This window comes from Parambassis ranga, chromosome 22 (genome assembly GCF_900634625.1).
Source record: "Parambassis ranga chromosome 22, fParRan2.1, whole genome shotgun sequence".
Lineage (NCBI taxonomy): Eukaryota > Metazoa > Chordata > Actinopteri > Ambassidae > Parambassis > Parambassis ranga.
Genome location: NC_041042.1, coordinates 1960314 through 1975043, shown reverse-complemented (window position 1 = coordinate 1975043; position 14730 = coordinate 1960314). Strand labels below are relative to the sequence as shown.

Below are 14730 nucleotides of genomic sequence, written 5' to 3'. Positions count from 1 at the left end.
TCCTGCTCAAGGTTTCTTCCTCTTAAAGGGAGTCTTTCTTTGCCACAGTGCTCTTAGGGGGTTCAGGCTCTGGGTCTCTGTGAAGCGCTTTGAGACAATTTCTGATTATAAAATGCTCTGTATAAATAAATCTGAACTGAAACAAACAGGTTGTTTCTAAGCTCAGCATTGTTGAATGTGATGACAGGTTTGCGCCCTCTAGTGGCGCCGCTCTCTAAATAACTCCACCTCAGGAAGCTCCGCCCTTTTATAAACCTCACCTGTACTTCCTGAAAGTTGAGGACGACGCAGAGCTGCAGCTGCTGTGACGCAGTTACACAGAAACAAACAGTGAGTTTTCTTCTTACATGGATTTTCTCCACAGTGAGTTTTAACTTAGATTGATTCAATCTGTCTCAGCTTGTTTAATCTGTCAGTTCTTCTCTCAGAGCTGTGACGCTTTAATGATGCATGTTTTGTTCAGCTGGTCATGAAAGTGAAAGTTGTTGAGTCCTGTGTGAACAAAGGCTGTTTCAGCCACTCACTGATTAATCTCTACTTATTAGCTGAAAGCCTGAAAGTCCACAGTGTTTATCTGTTAGTTTTTATTTAGTGATTTATTTTGTTAAAGCTTGTGTCAGGCTGCTGGTTAGTTAGTGCTGAGCTGAGATAAAATGGCCGACAGGGGGACACACACTGCACACTATATAACCTGTGAGGTAAATGTGCTATTATGAGACAAATATGAAATATGAATGTATTTAATTCAGACAGAACGTGTTGTGTTCCTCTGATTATTCAGCATAGTTCACAGGAAGACCTGCAGCTCATGAAGCTTTGTCTTGGATCTTGAAGCTGTCTTTGACCTGATGCTGTTTAAAGAAGACAGACCACATGAAGTGAACTTGGAAAGCTGCGTGTAAATAAAAGCGATCAGTAATGGTCACATGGTCAGATATATATAAAGATATGTACAGGTGGACTCAGACAGTCGTCAGCTTCACCAACATTTTGCACTATGACAGAAACATGATGCCACTTTAATTTCTAAGGATTGTAATGAGGCCGTAGTTTTATTCATGAATGAACCGCTGCTGTCTGAAACACTCACTCACAAACACAGAACACCTGGAGCGCCCCCTGCTGGCTGGCTGCAGTGTAGGTCATCAACCCCACCTCCTCCATGTTAGTGGATGGAGCGGATCATGGAAATAAAATCAGCTGGATGTGCTGAAGACTGGAGAGAACTGTTTCTCTGTTTGATATGAACTAAAGACACAAAATATTTTCTATGAACAACAAGCAGAGTCATGGTGTTACCAAGAGGACACACAAAGCTAACAACTGATGTGTTTATTCCTGCAGGTACACAGGGAGTAAGACACTGGAAGAACATGGGCAATTCAACATCCTATGAACATTTCAGACGCAGGTGAGGTGATGTCCTCTAATTAGCTCCAAACACAGTCTGAGTCTGTCACAGCTTTTTTCAGCCCATTGAAAATAATGGAGAATTAAACTCGGTTTAAAATAGAAAAAAAAAAAAACAGAAAATAAGTCACTGTAAGAACATGGAGGATTATTCAGGTTTCTATGTCTCAGAGGATCAGAGGATGAAGCTGACAGGTGAGGTGATGTCCTCTAATCAGCTCCAAACACAGTCTGAGTCTGTCACAGCAGTTCTTCCACTCTACAGAGCTCAGTCAGTGTGAAAGTGTTTAACATGCAGCAAGTAGCAGCTGATGATGACATGATGTGTTCTTGAAGCAGTTACAGCTAGCTGCTAGCTTTAACTCTGTCACTTAGGGGAGATTTTATTATTAAAGTCAGACTGAGACCAGAAGAACAGAAAGTGTGAACCTAGAAGCTGGAGCATTCAAACTTCTTCTGTTTCTCTTGATTCTTTTTCTTCTTTATTACTCTTCCATGTGTTTTTCAGCATTTTTCAAATTTTTGAAGGCATTGCTTGTATTTTTCTCTATTTATCTGTTTTCAATTTTTTTTAGCCCATTGAAAATAATGGAGAATTAAACTCCTCTATCTTTGACCTTCAACTACTTTGTCACACAGGGAGTTCTTGGAGGTCCGGGAGCAGGAGGAGTATAAGCAGAAGTGGGAGGAGTATAAGCAGAAGTGGGAGGAGTATAAGCAGAAGTGGGAGGAGTATAAGCAGAAGTGGGAGGAGTATAACCAGAAGTGGGAGGAGCGTAGGCAGAAGTGGGAGGGGCATGCACAGAAGTCCCAGAAGCTCCCGAAGCCAGATGAGGTATTTATTCTCTTTGTTCAGCTCAGTGTGTTGTGTTGATGTTGACAGGAGAACAAATGACAGAATCATCACACAGTAACTGTCCATGTAGAGCTGTTAGCAGTGACCTCAGTGACCTCTGCTGTGATAAGTTACAGCTAGCAGGCTAATGTTAGCTTGTCTACCTGCTAATATCATCTGCAGCAGAGTTCAGTCTGAGTGGATGTGATGTTGAACTAACATGACTTCAGCAGCTGATGTGGTTCATGGTACAAAGTTGTAGAAGGTGCTGCAGGGAGGATCTAACAACAACACATGAACCACACACAAACAACAACAGGTCCAACACACTAAACACACAAAGAGCTGCTGTAAAACACAGACACACTCACAGCACACATGGAGACTGAGCATGTGCACCAACAACAGGATGCAGTTCACTGAACGGCCACAGGTGTCACTGTGATCAAGTGTTTTCTGACTGTAGTGTTAAGAATGTTTAGTTTCTAAGTCCTAGAACCTGATGGAGGCTGCTGCTCCACCCTGACACCGTCTCACAGTTCAATGTTTGTCTTCACCTCAGGTCTCAGGTGAACTTCCTGAAGGTCCTGCCCCTCCTCTTCCATCTGTGGGGTAATGTAATCCATCATTTCCTGATCTCCTGGTGTTCTAGGTGCTCTGTCACTGACTCACTGACCAGCTGTAACTAGCAAACTATCAAACCTCTGTGTACTGTGGTGGTTTAGTTTTGTGGTTATTAAGCTTTTTTCAGCCCATTGAAAATAATGGAGAATTAAACTCAGTTTAAAATAGAAAAAAAAACAGAAAATAAGTCACTGTAAGAACATGGAGGATTATTCAGGTTTCTATGTCTCAGAGCATGAAGCTGACAGGTGAGGTGATGTCCTCTAATCAGCTCCAAACACAGTCTGAGTCTGTCACAGCAGTTCTTCCACTCTACAGAGCTCAGTCAGTGTGAAAGTGTTTAACATGCAGCAAGTAGCAGCTGATGATGACATGATGTGTTCTTGAAGCAGTTACAGCTAGCTGCTAGCTTTAACTCTGTCACTTAGGGGAGATTTTATTATTAAAGTCAGACTGAGACCAGAAGAGCAGAAAGTGTGAACCTAGAAGCTGGAGCATTCAAACTTCTTCTGTTTCTCTTTATTCTTTTTCTTCTTTATTACTCTTCCATGTGTTTTTCAGCATTTTTCAAATTTTTGAAGGCATTGCTTGTATTTTTCTCTATTTATCTGTTTTCAATTTTTTTTTTTTACCCATTGAAAATAATGGAGAATTAAACTCCTCTATCTTTGACCTTCAACTACTTTGTCACACAGGGAGCTCTTGGAGGTCTGGGAGTGGGCAGAGCATGAGCAGAAGTGGGAGGAGTATAAGCAGAAGTCCCTGTTTTCAGATGAGGTATTTATTCTCGTTGTTCAGCTCAGTGTGTTGTGTTGATGTTGACAGGAGAACAAATGACAGGATCATCACACAGTAACTGTCCATGTAGAGCTGTTAGCAGTGACCTCAGTGACCTCTGCTGTGATAAGTTACAGCTAGCAGGCTAATGTTAGCTTGTCTACCTGCTAATATCATCTGCAGCAGAGTTCAGTCTGAGTGGATGTGATGTTGAACTAACATGACTTCAGCAGCTGATGTGGTTCATGGTACAAAGTTGTAGAAGGTGCTGCAGGGAGGATCTAACAACAACACATGAACCACACACAAACAACAACAGGTCCAACACACTAAACACACAAAGAGCTGCTGTAAAACACAGACACACTCACAGCACACATGGAGACTGAGCATGTGCACCAACAACAGGATGCAATTCACTGAACGGCCACAGGTGTCACTGTGATCAAGTGTTTTCTGACTGTAGTGTTAAGAATGTTTAGTTTCTAAGTCCTAGAACCTGATGGAGGCTGCTGCTCCACCCTGACACCGTCTCACAGTTCAATGTTTGTCTTCACCTCAGGTCCGGTGGACAGTTCCTATAGCCCTACCCCGTCCTCGTCCCTTTTCTTTTTTGAGGTAATGTAATCCATCATTTCCTGATCTCCTGGTGTTCTAGGTGCTCTGTCACTGACTCACTGACCAGCTGTAACTAGCAAACTATCAAACCTCTGTGTACTGTGGTGGTTTAGTTTTGTGGTTATTAAGCTTTTTTCAGCCCATTGAAAATAATGGAGAATTAAACTCAGTTTAAAATAGAAAAAAAACAGAAAATAAGTCACTGTAAGAACATGGAGGATTATTCAGGTTTCTATGTCTCAGAGCATGAAGCTGTCAGGTGAGGTGATGTCCTCTAATCAGCTCCAAACACAGTCTGAGTCTGTCACAGCAGTTCTTCCACTCTACAGAGCTCAGTCAGTGTGAAAGTGTTTAACATGCAGCAAGTAGCAGCTGATGATGACATGATGTGTTCTTGAAGCAGTTACAGCTAGCTGCTAGCTTTAACTCTGTCACTTAGGGGAGATTTTATTATTAAAGTCAGACTGAGACCAGAAGAGCAGAAAGTGTGAACCTAGAAGCTGGAGCATTCAAACTTCTTCTGTTTCTCTTGATTCTTTTTCTTCTTTATTACTCTTCCATGTGTTTTTCAGCATTTTTCAAATTTTTGAAGGCATTGCTTGTATTTTTCTCTATTTATCTGTTTTCAATTTTTGATTTTTTTTTTACCCATTGAAAATAATGGAGAATTAAAGCTGCAAGCAGCATTGCGGGCCCTCGCGCACCTTGCGATCCGCGGGGTCATCGCAGTCTTCTCTCCTATGCTCTTGTCTCCTATACTCTCCTGTCCTATGCTCTCCTCTTATTTCCACAGAGATACAACGAACACATGTTTACAACCAAACTTTCCTGCTACCAGTAGGTGGCGCTATGACCGTATCATCCTATTAGCATATATATCTGTTCAGACTCGGGTCCATAGCAGTACTGTAAGATTTTGTCCACATTGCATAAAGTATATGGGTAGTACTGCATAAAACACAGCGAGTTCCTTTGTAATGGCGAACGGTCAACTTTGAGGCCACTCCCCCACCACACGGTAATACTTTTGAAAGAGTTTTGGAATGCATCTATTCCCTATGGTGTCCTGAGTAGACACAGTGAATTTCAGCTCAATTGCATGAAGTATGTGAGGCGTGAAAAGTTTTGAAGCAGGGTCAAAAATAGGCAAACAATTGCCACAAAAGTCAAAATGGCGGACTTCCTGTTGGGTTTGGAGGCGGGGTCCTAGAGACTTTTTTGTGCGTCTTGGGGTGATACACGTGTGCTAATTTTCATGAACCTGTGTCAAACTGGCCAGCGGGGCTACACATTAGGGCAAAAAATACAGGGAGTTCCTTTGTAATGGCGAATGGTCAACTTTGAGGCCACGCCCCCACCACACCGTAAGACTTTTGTAAGAGTTTTGGAATGCGTCTATTCCCTGTGGTGTCCTGAGTGGACACAGTGAATTTCAGCTCAATTGCATGAAGTATGTGAGGCGTGAAAAGTTTTGAAGCAGGGTCACAAATAGGCAAAAAATGGCCACAAAAGTCAAAATGGTGGACTTCCTGTTGGGTTTGGAGGGGGGGTCCAAGAGACTTTTTTGTGCGTCTTGGGGTGATACACATGTGTGCTAATTCTCATGATCCTGTGTCAAACTGGCCAGCGGGGCTACGCATTAGGGCAATAAATACAGTGAGTTCCTTTGTAATGGCGAATGGTCAACTTTGAGGCCACGCCCCCGCCACACCGTCAGACTTTTGTAAGAGTTTTTGAATGCGTCTATTCCCTATGGTGTCCTGAGTGGACACAGTGATTTTCAGCTTGATTGGATGAAGTATGCGAGGCGTGAAAAGTTTTGTAGCAGGGTCACAAATCGCCAAAAATTAACAGAAATTTCAAAATGGCGGACTTCCTGTTGGGTTTGGAGGGGGGGTCCAAGAGACTTTTTTGTGCATCTTGGGGTGATACACATGTGTGCCAATTTTCATGACCCTACTCAAAACAGGCCAGGGGGGCAGGCAGAAAAACCTATGAAAACACCACATTTTGTGTAGCCAGTAGGAGGCGCTCTGTCAAAGCCTCAATATTGTTGTACAGATGTGTTTAGGGTCAGACTCTGATCATACATGTGACATTTCGTACAGATCGGACAGAAAACGAAGAAGTTATAGAGACTTTCTGTGTCCTCAGAAATGGTCAAACTTTGAGGCCACGCCCCGGCCACACCGTCAGACTTTTGTAAGAGTTTTGGAATGCGTCTATTCCCTATGGTGTCCTGAGTGGACACGGCGAATTTCAGCTCAATCCGTTGAAGTATGCGAGGCGTGAAAAGTTTGGCAGCAGGGTCACACATCGCCAAAAATGGCCACAAACCTTCAAATGGCGGACTTCCTGTTGGGTTTGGAGGGGGGGTCCAAGAGACTTTTTTGTGCGTCTTGAGGTGATACATATGTGTGCCAATTTTCATAATCCTGTGTCAAACCGGCCAGAGGGGCTACGCGTTGGGGGCGCTATAGAGCCATTTTTATATGTGCATTTCAAAAGTCAGCAAATTTCAAAATTTTTCGGGCGAATGAATTTTTCTACCAAGTTTGGTGAGTTTTTGGGCATGTTAAGGCCTCCAAAAATGCGATCTCGGAGGGGAAAAAAAAAAAAAAAAAAAAAAAAAAAAAAAAAAAAAAAAAAAAAAAAAAATAATAATCCTAAGGGTTTCAATAGGGCTCTTGCACCATTCGGTGCTCGGGCCCTAATTAAACTCCTCTATCTTTGACCTTCAACTACTTTGTCACACAGGGAGTTCTTGGAGGTCTGGGAGCAGGAGGAGCGTGAGCAGAAGTGGGAGGAGCGTGAGTGGAAGTCCCTGAAGCTCAAGGAGTCAGATGAGGTATTTATCCTCTTTGTTCAGCTCAGTGTGTTGTGTTGATGTTGACAGGAGAACAAATGACAGGATCATCACACAGTAACTGTCCATGTAGAGCTGTTAGCAGTGACCTCAGTGACCTCTGCTGTGATAAGTTACAGCTAGCAGGCTAATGTTAGCTTGTCTACCTGCTAATATCATCTGCAGCAGAGTTCAGTCTGAGTGGATGTGATGTTGAACTAACATGACTTCAGCAGCTGATGTGGTTCATGGTACAAAGTTGTAGAAGGTGCTGCAGGGAGGATCTAACAACAACACATGAACCACACACAAACAACAACAGGTCCAACACACTAAACACACAAAGAGCTGCTGTAAAACACAGACACACTCACAGCACACATGGAGACTGAGCATGTGCACCAACAACAGGATGCAGTTCACTGAACGGCCACAGGTGTCACTGTGATCAAGTGTTTTCTGACTGTAGTGTTAAGAATGTTTAGTTTCTAAGTCCTAGAACCTGATGGAGGCTGCTGCTCCACCCTGACACCGTCTCACAGTTCAATGTTTGTCTTCACCTCAGGTCTGGTGTCTTCTTATTCCATCTGTGAGGTAATGTAATCCATCATTTCCTGATCTCCTGGTGTTCTAGGTGCTCTGTCACTGACTGGTTTAGTTATGTGGTTAGTTTAAAAACATTCAGCACTGTCTGTCACTGCATGATCTCTTTCTCCATCTGTTTCTCCTGCAAAGTGTGACAAATGCTTATTCACCTGCCTCCTTCAGTCAGAGTCATAGGTGGAACAAGTGCAGTTTATTTACTGCTTTGGAGGCAAGAATCAATGAGTTAGACCCTGTAGATGCCATAATGAGAATAATTTATAATAATTATTTATTTTGTGTATTTCTCCTTAATTTGGTTTATAAATTTGAATAAGTATATATTTCCTAAGTTAGATGCAAATTGACATTATGTTAAAATACCAGTGGGCAGCCATGTCCTTGGGTGGAGCCGGATTTATTTAGGTAAAGCACACAGGTGCACTTTGATTAGATGGTTTGGAAGGCTGTGTGTCACGCCAAAAAGTTTTTGACTTTGTGTTTCAACTAAGCCTAAGTCATTGTTGTGTGTCCTTGGGCAAGACATCTGTTTCTAGCCTGTGGGATTACTAAAGTATCTAAATAAAAATAAAAAAATAAAATGGACTTGTATGAAAGTGAACATAGATTGAATTAAACGATGAACGATAAAGATGAATGAAGCCGAGCCACCTGTTGGCTGTCACACACAGCCTAGGTGGCTTTGTTATTTCTTTTTGGGACATTGCCGCTACAGACCCTGTACTCACTGCTCAGACAACCTGGGTTTCAGCATCCTCTCTGCCTTTCTTGATTTTCTTTTTAACCAATTAGTCATCTTAACTCAGATGTAAACTCTCAGTCTCTTTCTGATTGGATGACCTCCTGTCCGGTGGCGGAGCTCGTCCGGTTATGTCACATGAACCGTTGTGGCTGAGATTTGACAAGTGGAGAGAGGACATGGACACAGTCCTGTTTCCTTCCAGCCCAACGACACACTCAGACACCTGAAGGCCGCCCACCCTGTTGTTAACCGTTCCTGTTCTGCTTCCTAACCGTGGTCGGGGAACACAGCAGAGATCCAAATCCACGGGTGTTGAGGTGGCGGCACATTAATAACTGAAGAGAATGGGCCTTTATTTTTGGACTGCACTGTTGTTAGAGCCATTTATTTATGTTCTTTATTTACGTTTTCTATATTGATAGAATGAAGTCTAGTAATCAGCAAAGTGACGTCAAATTAGGATCAGCTGTTTTATCACCAGGGAACAGATGCTTTTGTTTGCTCAGGGAAAAACATTTTGGATGAAGACTGGTCTTCCAAGAGCAGGTAGGATGTTCTGCAGGGTCCTTCAGGGAACAAGTGATCCAGAGTTTCCTCCTGACAGAGTTCATCTTCCTGTGAAGATAACTATGGGATGTAGCTGAAGCTCTTTTAATGACGTCACCAATAATAAAACCCCCTGACCTATAGACAGGTCAAATGATCAAAAACTTATTACAGTCACACTTTGTGTAAATCACATCTATTTTTCTAAATTGCCATGAATCATTTCCAGTTAGTAACACTAAACTCATTTACATTAACTGGTTCAAATCATCTTTTCAAAAACTTAGTTGTACGACAAAAATCTAATCTTCTCTTCACTGGCTCCCAGTGGGTCAAGAATAAACTTCAAAATTAATTGATCCATTATTTTATGTCATTAACTGTTCTAGTTCTCTCTCTCTCTCCTTCATCCTCTCTGTCCTGTCTCCCTCCTCTTCTTCTTCTCCTCCTCTCGGCCGACTGTCAGCAGGAAGGTTCTCCTTATGAGCCGGGTCCTGTTCAAGGTTTCTTCCTGTTAGAAGTTAAAGTAAAAGAGTTTTTCCTGACACTGTTTCTCTTAATGGGGTTCAGCCTGTTTCTGTAAAGCACATTGAGGCTGTTCTGATTGTAAAATGTGCTCTATAAATGAACTGAATTTGAATCAGACGGTCTAGTCCTCAGTCTTTCATCCCGTCCCTTCAGGTATGTGGTTCTGTCAGCATGTGTCAGCTTTAACAAACCCTGTAAACTCTGTGTAACTTCAGCTCTGTTCTCTGTGATGATCATTTATATGTGTGGTTGATAACAGACTCATTTCTCTCTGTCTGCAGAGCTGTTTACTCAAGGAGGTGAGATTCTGTCATCACTATGTAACTTCATTATAAATGTGATAAACATGAAACATGTTAATATTTTACTACATGTTTCTGTCTTTTACTTGTTCTTTGCTTGTTTAACAGACTCTACCATCCACCAAGCCCTCAGTCCTCTGACTGCAGTGATTTGTCCTGGAAGAGTGCCGTTTCCAAAGATCTGCCCATTGACTTCTCCAGGAAGAGGAAGTAAGATTGTGTTATCAATATAACTGTATTTATACATGTTGTAAACACTCACTATGTTTACATTATTTTGTGTTTTTGTTTTTATATATTTTTACCACTGTCTTATTGTCTCTTTGTCTGACAGACATGAGCTCATCTCTGGATCCTCTGACTCCTTACATCTGTCGGACGACAGTTTGGATGAAGACTGGTCTTCCAAGAGCAGGTAGGATGTTCTGCAGGGTCCTTCAGGGAACAAGTGATCCAGAGTTTCCTCCTGACAGAGTTCATCTTCCTGTGAAGATAACTAGCAAACACTGACCAAACCAATGACACATCAATGACACATCAGTCACACAGTGGAGCTCAGAGGACCAGCTGATTGTTTGCTGTGAGCTTTTAACCCTTTAGAGGAAATGAACCAAATACAGAAAGAAACCTCACCCTGAACCTGTGGAACAAACCAGAGAGAACTTTGTTCTAAGTCTGTGAATCAAAGACAGAAAACAGTTTATGATCAACCAGGATATTAACAAAAGGAAATAAAATATGACTAATAAATGTGTCTTTATAACAAACTGTTTTTATTCCTGCAGCTGCACTGACTTTGTCCCTGACAGGAGTCTGTTTAAGGAAAGAGAGGGTAAACAGCATCTCCTAGACCTCCTTCTGAGTGGACCACATGACACCAAGGACGGGCTGATGTCCTCCAATCAGGACCAGCCTCAGTCTGAGTAAGTGACAGAAAGTCTTCCAGACTTCATGAACATGTTGGATCCATGTTTTCTTCTTCTGTATCACTGTTAGGGTGGGAGTCATTGTCAAAGCTGTCACTGCTGGTTAGCTAACGACAGCTACTATATTCAGACTTGTCTGCAGATAAACCTGCTGCTCATTTGCATATTATAAACAGTTATTGTAGGAACTAAACTGAATCAACAAGTGTTTCATCTGGTGATGAACCCATGAAATCAGAATATCAGGGAGATGATGCTGCTTTAACAGCTTTGTTAGTACATAATGCCACGATTGTTATGTTTAAGTGAAGTTGAAGTCATAAGAGAATACTTATGTGTTGCAGTGTTTCTTATTATTCGTATTCTTTTGTTCTTAGGAAAAGACGTTCTGGTCGTCGCCGAGGTGAGGGATGTCAGGTCGATCCAGGCTGTGAGAACGCACCACCGTGGTCGCAGCCAGATGGAACTGCACCGCCACGAAATCCTAATCACAAGCTGTTCTAACAAAGTGATGCACATGTCCACTTACCTGTTAAATACAGAAACAAATACAGTGTAAGTAACAGAATATTTTACCCAGACCCCTGTTTATATTAGGCTGCTAAATTAGCTTAGCATCAAAGACACAGTCAACTTTATTTTAAATTCTGCTGTTAGAGGACATACTCACAATCAAAATGTTTCTCTCAGACCCCCAAAAACAAGTATGAATACAAAAGGTACAAAAACTGAAACTGTATGAGATGAAATACATTTAATAACATAAATAAAATGCAATAAAATATCATACAAAATATTAAATATAATACACAAGGGTATTATTAAGGTTAAGGGTGAGGTAGAAGTGCAAAATTAAAATAAAGAATTTATTTACTGAGGCGGTGGAGTAAACTACACCCTAAGGAGGATGAGCCAGTTCCTAATAGTGCTGTTCACACCTAAGTGTCCATTATCATTTTATTTGTACAATCAGACAGTGATAACTTACATACAGGTACATAAGCTCACCTGCTGCTATCAGCAATATCAGCATGTTCAATACTTTTACATGTAACACAGACTCATGCATCAGTGTGGATTTTGACCATAAATAAATATGTTCAATATAAATATATAGCACTGCTGCACTGTGGCCTGATATGAATAAGGTGTTTGGTGCTTGGCTGCTCCACCTGCCACAAATACACATGCATATAATGTGTTTAATTAATAAGTTTCTTTAAATATTCTCAGTTTCCTTCCTACGTTCTGCTGTCTGTGTTCTGAGTCAAAGGTGTTCTCTTCTAAGGAATTATGTTATCGTTTTAATTAATATCATCTAGCCCTTACTGTTCAAGTTGGATATGATTTAATAGTTTGATAAGTCTGGGTCTGATGTGCAGTCGCAAGAAAGAAAGTGAACCTTGTGGAATTTACCAACATTTCTGCATTAATAGGTCATAAAATCTAAGTAATAAGAACAAACACAGTGTGCTTTATGTAATATCACACAAAGTATTAGAACACTTCATGACTTTATTGAATCATTCACTGCTGGCGTGCAGAGCTACACTTAACAACACATTTTCCCAGTAGTGTTGTGACGTGTCCCAGTGCTCGTGGACCAGTTAACCAGTCCCGGTGGTTTCTGTCACTCAGGTCTTTTGACCTCACTGGGCATTCTGAGGGGTCTTTGGCCTCCACCTCTACTGAGAGTAGCCACAGTACTAAATCATTTCCATTTATACACATGTGGTCGATTAAAAAGCCTTTGTATAAAGGGTTAACAGGTTTAACAGGTTGGGTCAGAGTAGCTCCACACCTTACCCCAATCTTATTTCATCAAGTGAATGATTTTTTTGGATGTTGGGTTCATTTAGTTTTTTCCAGTGAATGTGTCGAATAATGACATGAAATATTCTAATTGTGTCGTATTGGGTGAAGCTCATTGAGTTTGTTCTTGTGACTTCAGGATGTTCAGGGTGACAGATGTTTTGCTGTAAGACAATCATTCAGTTATTCAGTTGATTTCATGTCATGTATTTACTTGGTTTTCTTTACATTTATCTTTAGTTTCATTAAGTACAACAAAAAAAACAACAAAACATAAAAACACAAAAAAAGCAAGAAGCAGTAATGTTTATTTTAAAGCTTAGCATCATTGTAACTGTATGTTAGCTTCTCCCTGTGTGTGTAATTGATGCAGGGAGCTCATGTGATCACTCCATACTATAGACTGAATATACTCTGATGATATGCATGTATGTTGTTTGTAACATGGATCTGTTACATGTACCTAAACACAGAGATGGGGCCTGGGTCGGACTTGACTGGACCTTAAAAGACTTGTGGCTTTGTGAACAATGTTCAAACCATCACAGCTTATGATAACATGTGGGTATGACGCCTTCAACTAGGAGGCTAACAAGCCAACAACCTGCAGAGTGGGCGGGGTTTGATAGGCCGCATTCAAAACACACATGGTTCATCATTGACTTCAAAGAACACAAAGACAGTTGGATTTGATTAATTATGAGTCAATCATTTGTTATTTGTCTTGATTCATTAGTAAGAGCACAGGAGGCAGGCGATGAGTCTCGATGAGTCTCCATCTAGTCCCCATCTCTGTGACTTGTCAACATCTCTGTGAAACAACAAGGTCAAAATTATGTTAACCCTTTCATATAGCTGTTTTCTTTTTGCTTAAAATCAATGAACCGAATGAATAAATCATTTGAAGCTTACTTTGGATTCTGTGTGTTACGATGTTTCTGTTTGTCTCACATACTGTGGTTCATATTTAAATATTTTATACATTTATTAAAAATTCCACCTTTAAACAGTTTGAAGTGAATTTTAGTTGAAGTGACCACACGGTCCCAGAGAACCAGCACAGATGTAGAACTGGAGCTGGAACCCGTCCTGCTGCTGGTCATGTGACTGACCACATGACCTCAGAGCTCCTGTCTGTGCAGGCGTTTGCAGTGTGACACGTTTTATAAGACGATCGGTGAGTTCTCTGACTTCTATCAATACATTTATTGATTGTGAGTCAGTTCATGGTGAGTGTTTAGTCTGTGTTGTTCATGGAGTGTGTGTGCTGCTCTGTGGTGGACTGTGAGTCTCAGAGGACCTGCAGACTCTCCTGCTGGACTACAAGTCACTGTGATTGTATTGATGGAACATCTAATGATCGTCTCCACCACATGTAGCTGTGACAAGTCAGCCTCCTGGTCTGACTCCAGTCTCTGAGTCCTCTGAAGACAGAGACATGTCCTGGAACAAAGCCAGGTCCAAAGATCTAGACGTTGACTTTAATGAACCAAGATCTCCCAGAGGAGGTGAGATGTTTAACTGCTGTTATAACTCAACATGGAACTGTGTGTGTTTTGTGTAGATGTGTTTTGCTGATGTTCCTTTCTGTCTGTGTAGGTCTGTGTGCGACACGTCCATGAGGAGAGACGGGTCAGAGGGTCAACACGTGATCTGTGAAGAGGTCAAACTTTAAGATCCACACACACTTTGTTAGAACATGAGTCATCATATTTTTATGTCTCAGTTTTGATGAGCACGTCAGTGACGGCCTCTGCAGTCAGACTGTCCTCCATGTTCTCACATGTAGAAACAGACAGAGTGAATGATAACACACAGGTTCATCACTGTCTGTACAGTGGAACATTAAAGTCGGTGCAGCTCACTGTGGACTCTGTGTGTTCTCTGCTCTCAGTTCTTCCTCTCACTGAGGACTCTGTGTGTTCTCTGCTCTCAGTTCTTCCTCTCACTGTGGACTCTGTGTGTTCTCTGCTCTCAGTTCTTCCTCTCACTGAGGATGAGGACGTTCAGAGAGGAGTCTCTGTCTGTAGGTCAGTGTCAGAGAGACAGGCTGCTCCCTTCAAAGCAGCAGCAGGGATCAATCAGTTCAACATGTTGCTGCCACTGCAGGAGAGGCTGAGACTGGATGTGTGTTTAAAGAGTGTTAACAGCTGCTGGGATTA

The 14730-nt window shown here is 41.6% G+C and overlaps 1 protein-coding gene across 3 annotated transcripts; it reads left to right on the top strand.

The window, feature by feature from the left end:
- The first annotated feature begins 270 nt into the window (after positions 1-270).
- Positions 271-13486, top strand: LOC114427113 (uncharacterized). Of its 3 annotated transcripts, none has more exons than XM_028394909.1 (13): positions 271-330; positions 1345-1411; positions 2050-2245; positions 2808-2857; positions 3565-3646; positions 4209-4264; positions 7022-7112; positions 7675-7703; positions 9810-9827; positions 9939-10040; positions 10165-10245; positions 10616-10753; positions 11134-13486. In XM_028394909.1, the coding sequence occupies exons 2-13, from the start codon at positions 1374-1376 to the stop codon at positions 11258-11260; spliced, it is 1008 nt and encodes a 335-aa protein (XP_028250710.1). In that variant the 5' UTR covers positions 271-330; positions 1345-1373; the 3' UTR covers positions 11261-13486. The 3 variants fall into 3 exon arrangements, with proteins under 3 accessions (XP_028250710.1, XP_028250709.1, XP_028250708.1); XM_028394908.1 differs by having other exon boundaries at positions 278-363; positions 10640-10753; XM_028394907.1 differs by having other exon boundaries at positions 279-363.
- The last annotated feature ends 1244 nt before the right edge of the window (positions 13487-14730 follow it).